This window comes from Temnothorax longispinosus, chromosome 2 (assembly GCF_030848805.1).
Source record: "Temnothorax longispinosus isolate EJ_2023e chromosome 2, Tlon_JGU_v1, whole genome shotgun sequence".
NCBI classification, from domain to species: Eukaryota; Metazoa; Arthropoda; class Insecta; order Hymenoptera; family Formicidae; genus Temnothorax; species Temnothorax longispinosus.
The window spans coordinates 8471318-8489442 of record NC_092359.1 but is presented as its reverse complement, the minus strand read 5'-3'; the positions used below and the strand labels follow the sequence as shown (position 1 = coordinate 8489442).

The following is an 18125-nucleotide window of genomic DNA, read 5'->3' as shown; positions in this document are numbered from 1 at the left end:
TGTCTGAAAGTTCCTGTAGCATATATATTTAATATAAAAGAAGTGAAATATGAACAATCGTAGAATAGTATATTTTATTTACAAATCATAGTATTAGAGATTACATAGATATGAACAGTTTTCATTTATATAACCATGTAATACATGGAAAATATTTTTGTAAAAGATGTTAAATTTTAACCAGTTCCCCAAATAGGGTCTCTATTTACAGGTGCAGAAAAGAGCACTCCTGTATCATGCACTCTGAATGAAGTAATACCTTGTTTTCACCTGTTAAGTACAAGGATTGCGTTATCTTGTGCAACTCATAAAGTATGAACATTGCGCATGATACACGAGGCTAAGAGAAAATTACAAGAGCTAAATTTCTTCTGGAAGTTGCATTCGTCTTTACAAATTGAAAATTTAACAAAGTTTATATCCCGTAGGTATATTTATCTAAATTTCATCTGATTTATAATAGCTAGATATCTAACGAAATACGAAGCTCGATCTGGAAAAGATACACAGTAGTATCTTTCATGGATATACTTGACGCGATATATTACTACGTCTTTTAATAAATTTTAATGAAAATATATTATCATCATACACAATTTTCTTTAATATCGATAAAGATGGAAATATATCAAAGGATTCTGCATACTTTAAATTTTTCTTGGGGCTTTTTTTGGCCGTGAATATTTGCATTAAGATATAGAAGAATACATACTTCGTAAATATTTAATGCCAATTAGTATAGGCGTAGATGAAAGAAACATAATTAATTTCGCTTTATACAATTTACTCATTGGGTCTTACGTGGTCAAAACGTAGTCTCCATGCGATTTTACAACAGGTTTTATTAAATATGTTAAAAAGGTCGCTATATATCTAAACTCGGAATTTATAAAATTTGAGAGCAAGAAAAAAAAGAATTTGTATGTTATTTTATCATAATTAAGTTGTAATGAATGGAAAGAAACTTATTTAGCTATTGTAATTTTCTCTTCGTAGTCTCATGTATAACGTTATCACGTTATTAATGACAAAATAACTATTATGAACCTCCTGTTGTGCGTTCGTATATAATTTAAATGTACATAAATACAATTTTATCATAAGGCAATACTGATAGCACCCAGCATGTCGCAGTATAACTGATAATCTTTTTAGTAGAAAAAGGCAATATCAGTTAAAAATTAAACATATTGACATATATTGCACAACCCCGGATTTTACCAAGTTTGTACGCAACTTTTCGTTATTTAAATTTTTTATTTTTTTTAAATTGTAAATTGAAAACACAATTTCAATTTTTTTTTATCTAAATTGAAAAGTTGAATTTGGATGATTTAACTTTATAACTTCATTGATATTAAATTATTTATGAAATACACATCCTTGTATTTCGATGAAATAAATATTCACAGCATAAAGGGGTAATGTTAAGAAAAATTCAAAGTGTGTATAAACCCCTAATATATATTTATATCATTATCAATCGATATTATTGCGAAAAATGGTCAATACTTGGAATTTCTAACTGATGTCAGATTGTCTTGTTCTTAGAAAAAATATTAGTTATGGAAAAATATTAATATTGTACTTTATGATGAAATTTGCATATTTGCGTGTGTATATAAATTAAATGAGATTTATAACAGCATTTCTCAAATCATCTTGTCATTATAACGCGATAAGTAACTTAATGATAAAATAATATATAAATTCTCTCTTTTTTGCTCTCGTTCACTCTCTCTCTCTCTCTCTCTCTCTCTCTCTATTTCTCTCTCTCTCATCCTTCTCTCTCTCTACGTTATTCACTGAAAGACTGTGATAATCTCGGACTAATATTTCTATATTGAAAAATATTCTTAGTAGAAAATATTTTACAACTCTTTAGTCCTTGTTACTTAATCTCGAAATGGGAATTGCACTAATGAGGAAGGAGGAACAGTGACGATAAACGACTCTTTTATAATTTAACATAAATTATTTTCATATACTCAAAATAATGATGACAATAAAAAAAGATACCACATGTGCTCTTTCAATAAATAGTAGAGAGAAAAAGTATTGTATAACTTTATGGCAACTTCAGAATATTGTACTGATGCATATCAAGACAACTGAAATTTACATTATAAAATAACAAACTTCTCTGCATAACTATATCTTCACTGAAGTATATTTGACCTAAACATAGATTAACGCAGCCATGATAATGACTCCCAAAAGTAAAGCGCCAAGTTGTTTCAAAGATTCTTTTGTATTCGTTTCTTTCAACAGATCGGGCAGGATGGTCACTAAACCAATGTGTATGAATCCTCCTGCCGTCAATGGCAATATCCAATTGGTTCTTTCCTCTGAAAAAAAGTTAGATATAAATTCATAAATTCTGTTCAACAAAATTCTAATATCTATATAATAGATATTAGTAAGATTAAATTATTTATATACTATACTATAAAAATATTTAGAAATTATTTTATGCAAAGCAATAGATAAAATAAATTATCAAAAAATTATAAAATAAATAACATTAAAATTTTTACAGCTAAGTTAATAAAAAATGCAACTATATTGTTATTAGATTAATTTATCTTTCATTATTTTTTATCAAGTTTTCCTAGACCGTTTTACGTTTCAAATTTTGAAAAATATTTACCTAAACCACCGGTAAAGGAGACGGCTGCCAGAGCACCAACGATCCCACCGGTAGCTGTGATTAACTGCGCCTGCGCAGCATCCCATCTGCTAAATCCGCTTCGCAATAGAATAGCAAAATCGCCAACCTCATGAGGTATTTCATGCACCAATATAGTGAACGTGCTGAGGACACCTACACGGAAGGAAATTAGGAACGAGCCACCCACAGATAAACCGTGAGTAAAATTGTCGAGGAAGTTCATCAAAAGATTCAGGTATCCGGGAAAGGATTTGGGATTGAAAAATTTGCGGAACAAGTTGGAGGTGAATTTTTTTGTCCTTGCAGTCAAACGATTAACAATATTGCTCGGTGAGCGTACGATAGGAGAGTCAACGCGTGAAATCGCTGATGTGAAGCCATTAGTCTTCGCAAGTTTTTTCAAGCAGCATCTCGCCTCGTCGACCAGCGGGCATTCGTCATTAGGACACTCGCTTGCTAATGCAGATTTCATAATATCAGCATCTTTAAAACCGTTCTTTCGCATATCTTTGATACTGATTTTTGGGACTTGAGCAAACTCCATCTTAATGGATTGTTTTTCCAGAAATTGTACCTATTGCAAAACGTGTTCGATCATTAGACAGTTATTATCGATTTTAAATAATATTATAGCATTAGATTTTTAGTTACATTACCTTGGTCGTATTTTTCAGACATTTTTTTAGAAAACTGTTCTTCTCAGTGCACGTCATTGTGATACAATTATTATTATCCATCTCTTTTTCTTTATTTACATCTTTGATCGAAGTTTCATCAGTCTGCTGTTCTGCAATGATCGGAGCTTCCTCGTTTACAGCGGCGATGAGTTTCTCGACGATTACGAAGAACAGGAAGGCGGACAACACCCACAAGCCTGCGGGCGTAGACGCGTGATTATCTTTGGCTGTAAATAAAATACATAAAAAAGGTAAGTCAAATAAAAAAATAAAATATTTTCAAATAAACTATATAATTTTATAATCATTACTAAAGTATCATTTATAATATCACTAAATAAGACTGATCCATATTCACAATCGCATAATGTATTGTTTTCTTTAACGAGTTTTTAATATTTATTGTTATTTAGATTGTGTAATTTATTATTACGGTTTGACTATTCTTTCTACTGACAATAGCGACAAAGGCGCAAGAAATATAAGATGAAAGCTAGGAAATTTGCAATTCAAACCGAGCAATTTACACGGATATTACCAGTCCGCCGATCACTTCGAATTTCTAACGCGGTTCGGTCGGAGGAACATTTAATTTACGTGGACGCAGCTGGCAATTCAAATCTGCAACTGACGCACAATAGAATTCGAAGCCGCCGCTTAAATCGTTCATAAAGCTCTCGACGATGCTCTTCAAGACCGCACTGACCGCAGTCGTACTCCGTTAACGTGCAGGACGTTGCAAAGCGCATTCAGAACCTATATGTAATACGCGTACAATATCATATAGAACAAGCCAGGAATTCCAGATATATTGTATCGTATTCGTTACATATTCGTACTGTGTCGGATTTCGCCATACCAGAAATATCAAGCAAAGATTCATTAATGTAGATAATCTCGAGGCTACTCGTTGTTTTTTTTTTTTTTTACGTTTTCTCCTAACGCCGTTAGTTTTGCATGACGTACAAATACATCATCCAACCGTATTACTCGTTTAATTAGTTTAATAATTGCATGAAAGAATGTAAATCTTATACGTGATAAAAATTGTTATTTTTATACACGTGTGTGTACATTTACTTCTACCCATTATTCTTCACGAAGTAATTCTATTTATTTGCATTATCGTAATCAACTTTTTATATATTTTTTTACGACAAGGTCAATCTTATCAATATGATATATGAAAATTTCCTTGTACGATAAGATAGATCCATTTAGTTACGTCACCGCGTATGTACAAGGAAGAAAGTTCTATATGAAAAACAAATGAAATTACCTCTTGTTTGAAATTCGCTCGCAAATGCTTCCGGCAGAAGATGTAGAAAAACATCGCCCAGCAATGCGCCTACGGCAAAGCTCAAAAGGATCTTCAAAGTACCACCGATTTCTGCAATGAAAAGGATAAAATTAATGCTCATTCCATACGTGCGGATTAGACAGATAGAACATTTAAATTGTAAATTCGACTTTGATATTGGATTAAAGAAAATCTTGAAACGCAGAGCTCGTATTTCATCAACAAGGAAAAAGATATAAGAGCAAGGAGCAAAATGTGCGATATGAGAAAATGCAGTGGACGATGGAAACCATAAATCCTGCAATCAATCGTTCACGTATATCGTTGCGGACGCGTATATGGTAGACGAAGATAAGTCTGAAGCGAATTCATGCGACAAAATATGAAGTACGGGCGTTACGCTTCTTTGCGCGTAGGTCACGGAATATGTGCGCCCAATTGACTCGCTCTGATATTGCCTACGTACATTTATCTCATATTTAGATCGCATAAATGGAAGATTCGCAACGTTCAGAAACAATTTCTCTACGTCGATTTATACTCGCGGTGGAAATTGGTAAAAATTAACTATCCTTCCCGGCTACTCAATATTTATTTAAATTGCATATATGTACTTCGCAGAAAAAGTAGTATAAATAATCATAAATATCGCGATGTGTGTGTCGAGAAAGAAAGTTAATTAATTAATTGCAACTGCAGTTAATAAAGACATGTACGGAATATGCAGTTATAATAGTTAATATGTAGTAATTAATATCTGCAGTTATCTATTTAGGAAAGTATATACGGTGCATCATAAATTATGAGGCATGCACATCACGTTAAGCATACGCGACTAGCTCGTGTGATGACAAATAAAAAATTTATGATTCTGCGTATATAGTACGACGTTCGACGCAATTGATAACCGCTAATAGACTACAGTAGCCTATCTGCTCTGCTGCAACAACAGCTAGTATGCAGAGGAGGCCACCAGATGATAACGACGCGTGATGTCAACGCGTGATTCATGGGGAAAAGAGAGGAAAAGGAATATAAATAATACGTGAGCGGGCCTTGATCTCATTTTGACACGACTACGATTGTATCACCGTTCTTCTCTTGAACTCGTTTGTCGCAGGTCGCAGCTCGTCGGACCGTCGCAAAGAAAAAAAATGCAAGATGTTTTAAACAATTTCTCTTCCTATTGTCATAGAATTCTAATGTACACGCTTATACTGCAATCAGGAACTATTTAACTTTATGAAACAATCACCAGTAAACGAGCGTCGCAATTTGGTTGTCTTTAAGTTCATTTCTACTGATGGAGATCTTCAATCGGTTTAACTTACTTTCTGTCTTTCTAGTTCTATAAAAAACTAGAAAAGTAATAGAAATAGACATTAAAGATATGAGTTTTGACTCGCTATAACTCTCATTGCAACAACGTCGTTGTTGCAATGAGAGATAAGTCAATGCGACGTCTCAATTTGAGAGATTTCCGATGATAAATTTATTTATATCCGTAATAAATATCCCATAGTGTTTCAACAATATTATTCCACAAACTCCCATATTATTTTCATTAACTGCACGTTGTTGTTATTGACAAGACTAGCTTATTCTTATATAGGAAATGATATTTCTGATACGTCGGCGTCAATTTAACCATACAGAATCGGATGAACGGAAAGAAATATAATCAGTTTCCGGGACACCAGCACATTGTTAGCCAGTTGTAAATTCGTGTGGTCGACTCATCGATAACTTGTCCGATATCACGACCTACTTCTGATACAGACGTATTATTATTACACTGTATCGGCATTAGGTTGCATCAGTTTCAATATAAAAAAAAAAAAAAAAAATCGATCGGTATAGTTAATATAACTGGAATGGAAAGAGAAACAAAATGTTGCTAGAAAGTAAATGTGCAACGTGCTGACGGCGTAGACAGATAAGATTGGACAATAAGGATATTTTTCTCTCTCTCACGCAAATTCTACTTTCCATAAACAAGCGTTATTCTGTGAGTAATTCTATGAGTAATCCTTTCCTTTATTGCATTATTCTTTATTCCATTATAATATTATAAGTTATTATAATATGTAATATATATCGTAATATAATGTTTTCATTAAGTACATTTTTTGAAAAATTTAATTTGTTAGAAACATGATAAAGATATATAAATTGAATATATAAATCAAAAGGTTTTTAAATATTAAATTTTTTACAAGTTTTTTTTTAAGATTATAAGTGTGAAAAAGATCTGCGACGTATGTCGAGTTTTCATTCAAAATATGTGCAATCTGTTATTCCCCAAAACGATCCACTCTTGTACAAAAGCTAGGCAAAAAGCTGAAATTTTTCATAACCTGTGTAGGATCAAAGACTGATTTACTGAAATGAGCTTTGTGAGTTACGTCTTCTTCCCAAGGGGAAACATCGCTTGCATGAGCGCGAGGCATGTGTGTATCTCATTTGAAATTCTACATATAAACGTGCATCGTGCATGTAACTGGGCAATGTAACAATAGCAGACGCTTTATCTCTCGTATTTGTTTTTAGTTTGAGCAATTGCTTGCGGATAAGCAAGTTTAGCACGTTTCTGCGTTAAAACGTTTAAATCATACAAGATTAAAAAAAGAATAGAACTGCACTCCTGTTGCGTAACACAGGAGGTAAACCTGCACGATGTTACGCGGAACATCTCTCTGGAACGCGCTGCACGGTGTCACATGAGAATATCTTCATCAGCATCAGCACGACGTTAGTCATAAAATGTGCGAGGTGAGACTTGGAAAATTCAATATACAAGTAATACATATTTAATGTATAAATAATAACTAGCAGAATATTACTCTGATGATTAAATAAATACTACAAAATCTAAAAAAAAAATTAGTAATTTTGAAGAGAATTTACGTTCTAATTCAATTTAATTGCTCCGTTCAAGAAAACATGCCTTTACTTATGTCCTAATTGTTATTGTATCTCGATGTGTACTTGAAAATTTATTGCGTCGGGGATTTTATATGTTGCAATAATCGCACGCATTGCGAGAGTTAGCGTTTATTGACGCATTTCCTAGAAGCGTGTGTGCAATTAATTTATCTCTCTTTTGATATCGAGCTCTCGAATAGTGTGCTAAAACTGATTTTTCCTCTATTCGTTTTTCATGCAAAAATTACTAAATAATTAAAATTACGACGCTATAAATAGAAAACAGTACTATAGATTTTGGGGACAATTTCATGTTTATATATTAAAAATGAGAAGAAAAAAAGAAAATGGGAACGCTGTTAAAATGCGGCAAGATGCGCATAAAGAGAGATAATTATGGGTACTTGTAATTTGAATAATGATACATGTCGCAAATTCGTAATAGATGTCGATGCCGAAACTGCTATTGGAATAATATATAATTCCACTGGGTAATAGAATTATACCAAGAATTATGGAGAATACGAAGAATAGCTGTAACTGAGTTTTTAAGGTACTAAAAAACCGCATGATGAAACCATTAATAATTAACGGATTTATTTTATAAATGTAATAGGAAAATTTACATAATAATATACGAATATTAAAACTTTTCGATTTAATTTCGGAATAAACTCATGTTTTTCTTTAATGAGTTATTTTAAATGCCAGATTTGTCGACAATAAATTACAGGTCTTTCTCGCATTACATTAATGACATTTTAAATTTAATTTTTATAATATTCAGGAGAGTAAAGCAAATGTAACAAAACACAACAATTTTGCAATCAAACAAGGGAAGATGTCTTAATTATTAGACATAAATGCTCAAATTATCTTATAAATGTGTATCGTCAATCGAAATTATTGCCATCTTCACAAGACTCACATAAAATGTTCACATTTTACGCAGTTATCAGTATATATATAATTATGTAAGATTATTTCTGATATTAAAATAAATCATGCACGATCGTACATACTCGACATGCACATGTTTGCAGGTTTTTCCCCAGTATATTACGCGAGTATCAGGCTTCCTGGCACGTGACTGATAAATAAATTATTATCGTCCCATGGGACTGCACAATAGGCGTGTGCAGAGATTCCAACGTTCTCGAGATGATAGCACGTCGAAAGATCGTGGCAACGAATCGTAACAACAGTTTCCTCGAAGACTTCGAAAATACTAGATAAAACTACGGTGGCAAAAATTCTGACAATTTTATCAGATAAATGTTTCAAAAAAGTAACAACGTATTGTGTCTTTTCTATATATAAATTTAATTTCTTTTTCATGCAGATATAATCCAACGCATTATTACTCTGACAATTAATTGGTACACTTTGGCAAGCTAAAAACCTGCAATTATGTGAAGATTAACGCAACGTGAGATTTCTAAATTATTTGTAGCCAAAATTCGTAGCGCGAAACATTATTTCCATTGGTGAAACGATTAATGTTAAAAGTTAAAGAATTATACAATATTACAAGAATATAGAATTAAATATTTATTATAAAGATATAACATTAAATTTCTTTGAGAATGCTGTTTTGTTATTGATTATTTTATCTTGTATTTTTTATGACAGTCTCGTAATGCGCATTGCCAAGAATTCTGAAGTAGTACTCGTCGCATCTTGAGAATACAGATGTGACAATTGTATTATCGTATACATGGTTAGAATAAGTCGCTATATTTTTCGTCTGTAGTTCGTGGAAGAATGATATCACGCAAAAATATTAATGTATTATAGTAAAATACATATTAGTAAATATGTATAAAGACAAGTGAAATCAAGCGTGGGGGATAAAGCGTAATTAAAACGTATATAAACGTAAATTACATAGAAAATTACAAATTAAAAATGCACTTCTTTAATTTAATTATTCTGCACTGAAGAGAGGTCTAAACCTAAGACCGAAACGTATATGTTATTGTAATTTATTATATAATATGTAATTTACGTTCGCTTCACCACCGGCGCTTGCTCTCACTTGCCTTTATATGCATTTTACTAATTTGATTGTATATCTGGAGATCTGTATCGTTGTTTTCGTATAGATTAATGTGTATATTAAATAATATGCAAATTAATAGAACACAGAACTACGCTCATCGTTCCACTCTGCTAATTTGTATAAAATATAAAAAAATATTCAGTTACTGTTTTTATATTTTTATATTGAGATAAATCGATTGGGTAGTCATAGAAAGTAAAGGAAAATAAGAAAATAAGTGAATTCGAAACGTCTAGTACTTAAAGAATTACGTCATAATTATATATAATATATAACTAATGACAAAAGAGTTTCATTATCTCTATATCGATGTTACCGATATAGATATCGTCAAATATGACAATAATCATATTTGATTGTAAATTGTAAAAACTGTGTGAGATTAGAGAATTAGTTAAAGTTAAGATCATCAAGCAGGGGAGAGAGGTGAAACTACCAAAAAAGATTTAATCTGTGATAAAGTTGAAAAAATAAATTTACTATATGAAGAGAGTTGATCGATTATTTCAGATTATTTTAGCGACGCAGAAATACGCGCGTAACGTATGACCGCCGACGGCAATAAAACTATTAGACCGACACAAATGTTGGGAAGTATTTATCGATCAAAGTTCCAAAAGTAGTTTAACATGCAATATTGACGATGTTAGATCGTAGATAACTTGATGAACAAAGTTCACGGTAAAATCTATTAATATGCAAGTTGGTGCGTTTAATGCATAAAAGATAAAATCTGTTCTGCAATTCTCATTGTCCTCATTTAATAGAAAAAATTATTATCGCGGGGAAATGTAAAGTAAAAAAGAATATTTAACAGTTTAAAAGAAGATTTGTTTTTCTTCCTGTGAAATTACCATCTTATTTTCAGAATAATTAATTGATTCGATATAATTGATAATGGGATGCTGATTTTATCTTCAATATCGGCACAAAAAAGATAATTCATATGGTATCAAGTGATAAATCTTGTTAATATCTTGTTAATACACGTATAAATCTTCTTGTCATTTATTTTTTCATTGGATTGATATCGCTCGGAAGATCTGTTAGATAAAAAGCGAAAAAAAATTCAAGTGCGAGGTGATTAAAGTTACTATTTTTATTTGAGAGTGACTTGAAAAAAAAACATGTCTTTTGAACGCGACACGAACTTTTCCACGGACTTTTAGCGATAAAAACTAAAATTGTCTGGCTTGAGATTAATGATTGCAATATGTACACATAATATACTGCAAAAGTAATATATATGCCTTATAAAATTTGCTGTAAATTGTATAAACGTAATTCCTTGATAAACTCGAAATAAATTTTAATTGTATTTTAATGGACAGCCACGTTTTATTTCAATTTTTCAATGCTTAATTGCTTGTCTTGTTTAATACCTTGTTAATATTAAACCCACAATTAAATTAAATTAAAAATTGATTAATTTAATAGGTATTAAAAAATCTTTAATCTTCAATACTACATCATTCTTGTCCTGGACTGATTTAAATGGACTTAAACGTGCAAAAATGGATTTTAATTGTAAAAGTTCATTGGAATGTACGCTTTCAAATGCAAAGATAGATGCGAACTTCGCGAAATAGCTCGTAAAAGCAACGTGAAAAAATCCGACGACGGTTCCGGATCGGCGCGCGAATGAATCTTTGTCGCCGACACGCAATTTAATCGCCGATAGAAAAAGTCGGTGTCGTAATACTAGTTTTTGTGTTCGCGCATTGGGGGAACGAGTAAATTCTCGCAACTTTCTACATTTGTAATTTTGTACGAAACTTTGTACTATTAAAGTTTGGCTTGGCGATGTAACATTTACCGTTAATCTCGCTAGTACAATAACTTGGAATCGCCGCATCGTTGATTCGGAAAATACGAGATAATAGAGAAAGTTATGACACGCCGCTCCAACGTGGACATAACTGCGGTATTACTCGCAAAATGGGAACAACGAGAATATATCTGAATTTGCGAGAGAAATGCCGAAGCGCGCGTCTAACTGCGATTCGTTAATTTCAGTTCCGTTTAGAAACGTGTTTATCTAGCCAATTAAAACCGCTTGCTCTCGATAAATTCGCTGTTACGTTGTACGATCAACTTGGGCGTCTCAGCGGAAATCCATCTATTCGCCTCGATTGTGAGAAAGGAACGAAAGAAACAATGTATCATTTATCTTCGCGCAAGAAGATGCGAAGAGAGAGAGGGGAAAACCAGCGGATGAGAAACGGACTTTCGCATCGGCGTGATTCCGTACGAAAGTTAAATTAAAGTCGGCGATTGAGAACACGATCGATTCCAATTGTCGCCACGGTCACCATCATAGCAACCGCAAATTCGCCAAATGTTATCGGCGCGAATGGAATTTTGGCGAATACCTACCGTCAGACGCGTTTCCGTGAATATAGATACTGGTTTTGTTCGAGGGAGGTGCGACGAGATTCGGCTCGATATCAAAGCTCGAAAATGTTGGCTTTGGGGTGCGTATCTACAGCGTACGTTCCTGTGTAGCTTGTAGCTACGAACTGTTGTTGGTAGCTTTGAGATATTTTTCGCTATTTTTCCAAAGGTATATCCGCGGCAGACGGTAACGCAAATATATGATGCAGCTTCCTCTTTTTCTGTCCAGCTGCGACCATGCAAAACCATCATGCGACGGCTTTCTCGGGTTACGTTACGAACGGCTGTTTACGGATTACTTCAACCGACAGAAACTCTCCGAGAACGAATAGCTATTAGATCGTACCAAAATGGTCCAAGTTTTCAAACAATTATACAAGGTTTCGGACGTCGAATACGTTACACTTTGTAGTATATTACCGTGCGATTTATCAGACAATAAAACGAACAAAAACGAGTTATATTCTTCCCGTCTTCAAAAGAGCTGTTCGCAGAAAAATATTAAAATGCACAGTCCAACTGTTCTGTCGCTTTGAGCGACATCAATGTACTTAGCGTTTCTATGTAAACCAACTGTTGTAGCTTTGACGCATTTGTCGCTTTTCCAAAGGGTACTCTGGGAGGCTCCACGAAAAACAAGATTAAGAGTGTTGTGTGTTAAAACAACGTGTTGAAAAATTTTTGTTTTCAGCTGTCGCCAGGATGTCGCGACACTCATGTCGCACAATAAACATTGTATGATAATTCATTCTATGATAAACATTGTATGATAATTCATCGGACAGAATTGACTTATCGATTTTATACCACGTACCAAGACTAATTTTATCGGGTCGGAGGAGAGTCGATGTCTTCCGCAGTGTCATTGAACTGCGCAGCTGTCACTAATCAGAATGATAAAATACAAATGAGAAGCGCGTCATATTCATCAAATTTCCCGTTATTTCGCAACCCTCGGTGGAAACGCTATGTATGCGTGGATACCGTTGGCAGCGATCGTCGACAACAAACTCTCCATTGCCTCGTGCGTAGTTAAATTTCAACACGTGGCGAAACCGATCTGTTTTTAGGCAAGCGTGAATGCAGCTCTCCGTCGAACGATATTTAATTGCGTACAGTTTTTACTGTACGCAATTTTGTTGGAAGTACGTATACATATAACGGGCACATTTTTATGCTCTGCGCGCAGTGCTTCTCGTTTTAACAAATTAAATGGCTTCTGCAAACGTTTTGTAATCGAGCAGACGCCTATTTCGGTTCGCGCGACTAAATTAATAAAACGCGATTAACTTATTTATCTTTCCATATCCATTGTCCGTTATTCTATCTTTCAGTCATAAAATAATTGCGGGCATATGATTATATAATAATCTCGCTCACTGTTAAGTATAAAATATGTATAGCCTTCGCTTCGCTATGTAGTTAACGTTAATTAGTGTGCTCGCGAAAAAAACCGCATTTGAACGCGGTACTTATTACTTACACAGTGACATAAATATTAAAAAGGTGAAATTCCGAGTAAGTTTTATGTGAACAGCGTATTTAAAGCCACTTCATTTTTAATTGCCTTCTTTAAAAGGTCGTCGGTCGTCGGCGCGGAAAGCTTCGACAAATAATCACCTCGGTCGTTCTTATCGTTAAGGAAAATGCAACGGCTCGTTTTTATTACGACTAGAATAGTCATATTGGCTATAATAATTTCTGATGCAACGAGGGAGATAAAAATAAAAAGTCGAGTTCAACGACGGATTTGTTACTTCGTTATATTCATTTCCCATGGAAAATATTACTGGAGTTATAAGCTCTTTTATGGAAATGCACGATGAGTACACAATAAAAACCAATTATCACAAAAAAAATAAGAAAAATTTATTCCCTCTCGTTTTTATCGCGTCTGCTCCGTTGAGTTTCAATAATTGAGTAAATCGTCCTACTGCGGTTACCAGTTACAGTAGTAACGATAGCGAATTTTTAAAAACAAAGCTACGAGGACTTGATTACAAAAGCTATGTGCTTTGTTTGAAGCTGTCGTGTTCTTTGTACCTGCGGTCATTAATGCATCAAGATGTTAACAATAGTATTTCAGGCACAATCAGTGTTGATTTAATAAGTGAAAATATTGGAGAACGCGGAAAACAATTGTACTAGAATTATAAATTATACACCATTTGCGATAATGGATGGTAATACATGGAATCGAGCAGCAAATCTAAACTGTGGTTTCAAACTTCTAAAGAAAATACAACAGTGAAACATAAGAATATAAATCGGTCAAAGTCCTCAGATTAACTACGATTTATCCTCCACGCGTACGTAATTCGCAATAGAATAATGCGAAGCAATTTGGAAAGCTCTGAATTTTGCGATTTCGGCCAAGTATGACTTATCGCGTGGCAATCTGACTTATATGTATGCCGACGAATCAAATTGCGACAATTGTCGTCAAGATTATCGTGCGTTATTCAGGAGAATCGTCTCATAATTACTAATCCGGACTGCTCGGCAAAAACAAGAATGACATTGCTGAACACATGGTCAGTTTACGCCGCGACTATGTAAATGAGCGATAGTCGCGACTGATAAGGCAACGATCGTTCATGCAACGCATTGTATATGATTTTTCAGTTTTATTGTATGCAAAAAATAAATTAATGTGTATAATGGAGAATTCATGAATTTATACGAATTTTGTATAAAGTAATGAGTTTCATTTACGATATTTCTTTTGTGAAGAAAATAGCCGGCGTTGGATATCAAAATTAGACCTGTGTACTTTGATACCGTGTCTCAATAGGGAGACGTACTTATCTACATCCTAATACCTCATATTCGTTAATGACTACCGTATTTTACATATATACATTTACATCAACACTACCGGCCTGGTAATTATGCATATTAGGGGCGACCTCACAGGTTTCAATGGCCTTGATATATATTATCAAGGACACGATCCTGAGTACTTTTAAAAGGTTTTAGCCGTCGTTAATTAAAAAGTCATTAACAAAATAAGTCTTATGAATAGAATGTAATTTTTTGATCCCATGTACGTTAAAAAAAACCATTTTTTTAATTAATTTACATTTTGCCGAGGCTCATATTTTTCTCTCTTTACATCCTCGAAGAGTTATTTACCTCGAATAATGCTGCGCCATTTGGAAATGAGTTGGGCCAGATTAGAGTTTTTTGGGGAAAAAGTGCAGAGGAAAGGGATCTGCCTATGCATTCAATTTACTACGTTTTAATAGGGACTCTTAATTAGCAGATTTATTCTTCACGTATCGGATACATATTTGCCATAAATGATACTAAAAAAAAAGTATCAATCTGTTCATGATAATCATAACGTCGATAAATTTGAAATTCAGCTGAATATCCCATATAATGTTTTTTCTGAATTCCGAGAAATATTTGCACGAGTTTCACGTCAAGCGCGTTCAATAATGCTATGTCTGTTTACGTTCTTAGCAAGTTATTATTTGTGATAATCAGTATACTTTTGCTAAGACTGGCTTAGAGTGTACAACAACTACTCAAAAGAGCAACTACTTTGCCCTCCACAATATACATCCAAGGCCATTGAAATCTATGAGGTCGCTTCTAGTATATAGTATAATTACTTTAAGCCTGTGTACTTTGATACCATATCTTAATAGGGAATGTAGTACTACGTTTGAATATATACCTTATACTCGTTAATGACTACCAGATTTTACATGCGATGTAGGTTCGCTGCCATGTAGAATTTTTAACTTTCGATGGCTGCGTTCCGATATTCACTGCCAGTACTGAAAATCTATAGTATACGTGACGTAAACTGTAAATTTTCAGTACTGACAGTGAATATCGAGACGTAGTCGATGAAAATCTAATCGTTCATTGACTAACGTCTTCATTTATTTTCCGTTCGATAAATTCTTTACACAACATAATACGAAATATTAGTTCTTATAAAAATATCGAAGTATACTTATCTTCATAAAATGTTATGGTTTTTTCATCGACAATAAAATCGGAGTAGCGGATTAAGATCTATATGTAATTATTATATTAAAGTGCAAAGCAAAGAATAATTTGCAATTAAGATAAATTTCATATTGTGTACAAAAAAATGTGCACATTGCAGAATATAAAACTGATTATTAAAACCGGGACTGATTATGGAAAAAAGTTTCATCATAGCCATCAGAGGAAAGGCTCGATAATCACTTTTTATTTCATTATACACAAAGAATATGAAAGTAATTATTAAAATGGAAAAATGGAAAAATTAAAAAAGTTACAAAAGTTATTCGACCGTAGTTAGAAAATTAAACTTGATATTCACCCCTTCGTTCCGTTGCACACATTCAAGACTACAACAGTAATTATCAGGGCAAAAAAATTAAAAAAATTTTACTCGGCCGTAGTCGGAGTGGAAATTGAACCTAATATTCACTTAATATTCACCCTTTCATTTCGTCGTATGTACACATCCAAGAATATAAAAGTAACTATTAAAACAGATGAAAAAATTTTACTCGGCCGTAGCCAGCGCAAATTAAGCTTTAATATTCACCTCTTTATTTCATTTTATAATAATTATTAAAAGTAATTACTAAAACGGAAAAAAATAACCATTTTTCGACCACAGCCGGGAAACTAATCGTATAAGCTTGAGATTTCCTCTCTTCGTTAATCACATCGCACAGATCTAGTCGAATTGCGTAATTAAAAAAGTTATTCGGCGAGTCGCGAGAGAGAGGCGAGAACGAGATAGAACTCGGAGATTAGATAAAAAAAAATTCTCTCTCACGTCGCGTCGCGTATTTTTGTAATACGTTGCATAAGAAGAGAGAGAGAGAGAGAGAGAGAGAGAGAGAGAGAGAGGACACTAACCGCCGGTTTTCAAGTCCACGCCGTCCTGGATGGGGATGAGCCACAGGGGGAAGATACCCGTGAGGCCGACCATGGTGCTGCCCAGCAGAGAGAATATCCACGGATTGTACGTGAAGTATCCTACGATCTCGTGCCAGGGCAGCCATTCGTCGGCACCGGCGAGGATGCCGTCGCAGGCCGGCAGGACGTAGCCCGCGTCCGTGCAGTTGTTACGGGTGCACGCGTACGACGACGCCGCGGCGGCCATGTTTGTTGTCGTCGCGCGACTCTCTCCGATGTCAAAGCGTTCTCAAAGATCCTCGACGTTCCCCGACGTCGGAATTAAGCTTCCCGGGAAGCGGACGTCGACGTTAATATCTGGCCCTCCCTCCGGTCAAGGTTCACCTCTCGCCCACGAAAACGCGCGCGTGGACGACGTCGAACTGACGGCAGCCGGAGGACAATTGTCCGGCTCCCACCGGGAGATAACCTCCTCGCTCCGCCGCGTCACGAGGAAGACGATGTTATCGCCGCGACGTGATCGGCGCGCGATCGACGTGAAATCGAAGTCCAGATCTCTCACGGTCTCCGCGACAGCAAGTGGAAGGTGGAAGGACGGCGCGTTTGTCAGTAGTCTAGTTTGTTTTTTCTTTCCTTTTCTTTTTCAGCGCGAGCCCTCGTCGTTCTCCGCGCTCTCTGGCTCCAGAGTCCACTCCGGATGCTGGATTCAGCCTGGATGGACCTCTCTCGTCGCGGTTGGATCGACAACCGGGAGACAACGACCGCCGAGCGACCGACTAGCCTACACTGAGGACTGAGCACGGACGCTTGGAATCAGGACGTCGCCGCTGCCTGCTGCCGCTTCGTTGACTCGTTCCGGCCCGTCGTTATTTCATGCCGCCGTGCCGATCCGCGGACAAAGGCATCACCGACGCCGTGGCGATTGAACGCGCGCGATCACGAGATCTCGCGGAGACGCGCGTCGCGTCTCCTCCCCCGCTTAGATCACCCCGCGCGCTCGTCCGCTCCGCTTTCTCGCTCTCCTTATCGCTCTCCGCTTCCGCGCTCGATTAGCTCGCTCTTCTGCCTCTCGGCTCTCGCACTCTTATCCGGGATTCACTGGTGTATCACCGAAGTCGCAGCGATGAGCGACCGACGACGACTGACGCGCGTTGCGCCGTGGAAGGCCCCTTTTATAGCCGTCGGCCACGTTACCGCGAGCGGAAGCGAGAGGGAACG

At 35.4% G+C, this 18125-nt stretch overlaps 1 protein-coding gene and 1 long non-coding RNA gene across 2 annotated transcripts; one reads left to right on the top strand and one right to left on the bottom strand.

The window, feature by feature from the left end:
- Window positions 1-48: 48 nt before the first annotated feature.
- On the bottom strand, window positions 49-18040 carry Zip99c (Zinc transporter Zip99C). Its single transcript, XM_071771404.1, has 5 exons — window positions 16908-18040; window positions 4628-4738; window positions 3328-3575; window positions 2651-3245; window positions 49-2348 (listed from the first exon to the last, which is right to left on the bottom strand). Exons 1-5 carry the CDS (start codon window positions 17152-17154, stop codon window positions 2179-2181), a joined length of 1371 nt encoding a protein of 456 aa, XP_071627505.1. The 5' UTR covers window positions 17155-18040; the 3' UTR covers window positions 49-2178.
- On the top strand, window positions 6671-9540 carry LOC139808904 (uncharacterized). The gene is made up of 3 exons (XR_011730969.1): window positions 6671-7420; window positions 8019-8126; window positions 8617-9540. It is a non-coding gene; the product is annotated as an uncharacterized lncRNA (long non-coding RNA).
- Window positions 18041-18125: the final 85 nt, after the last annotated feature.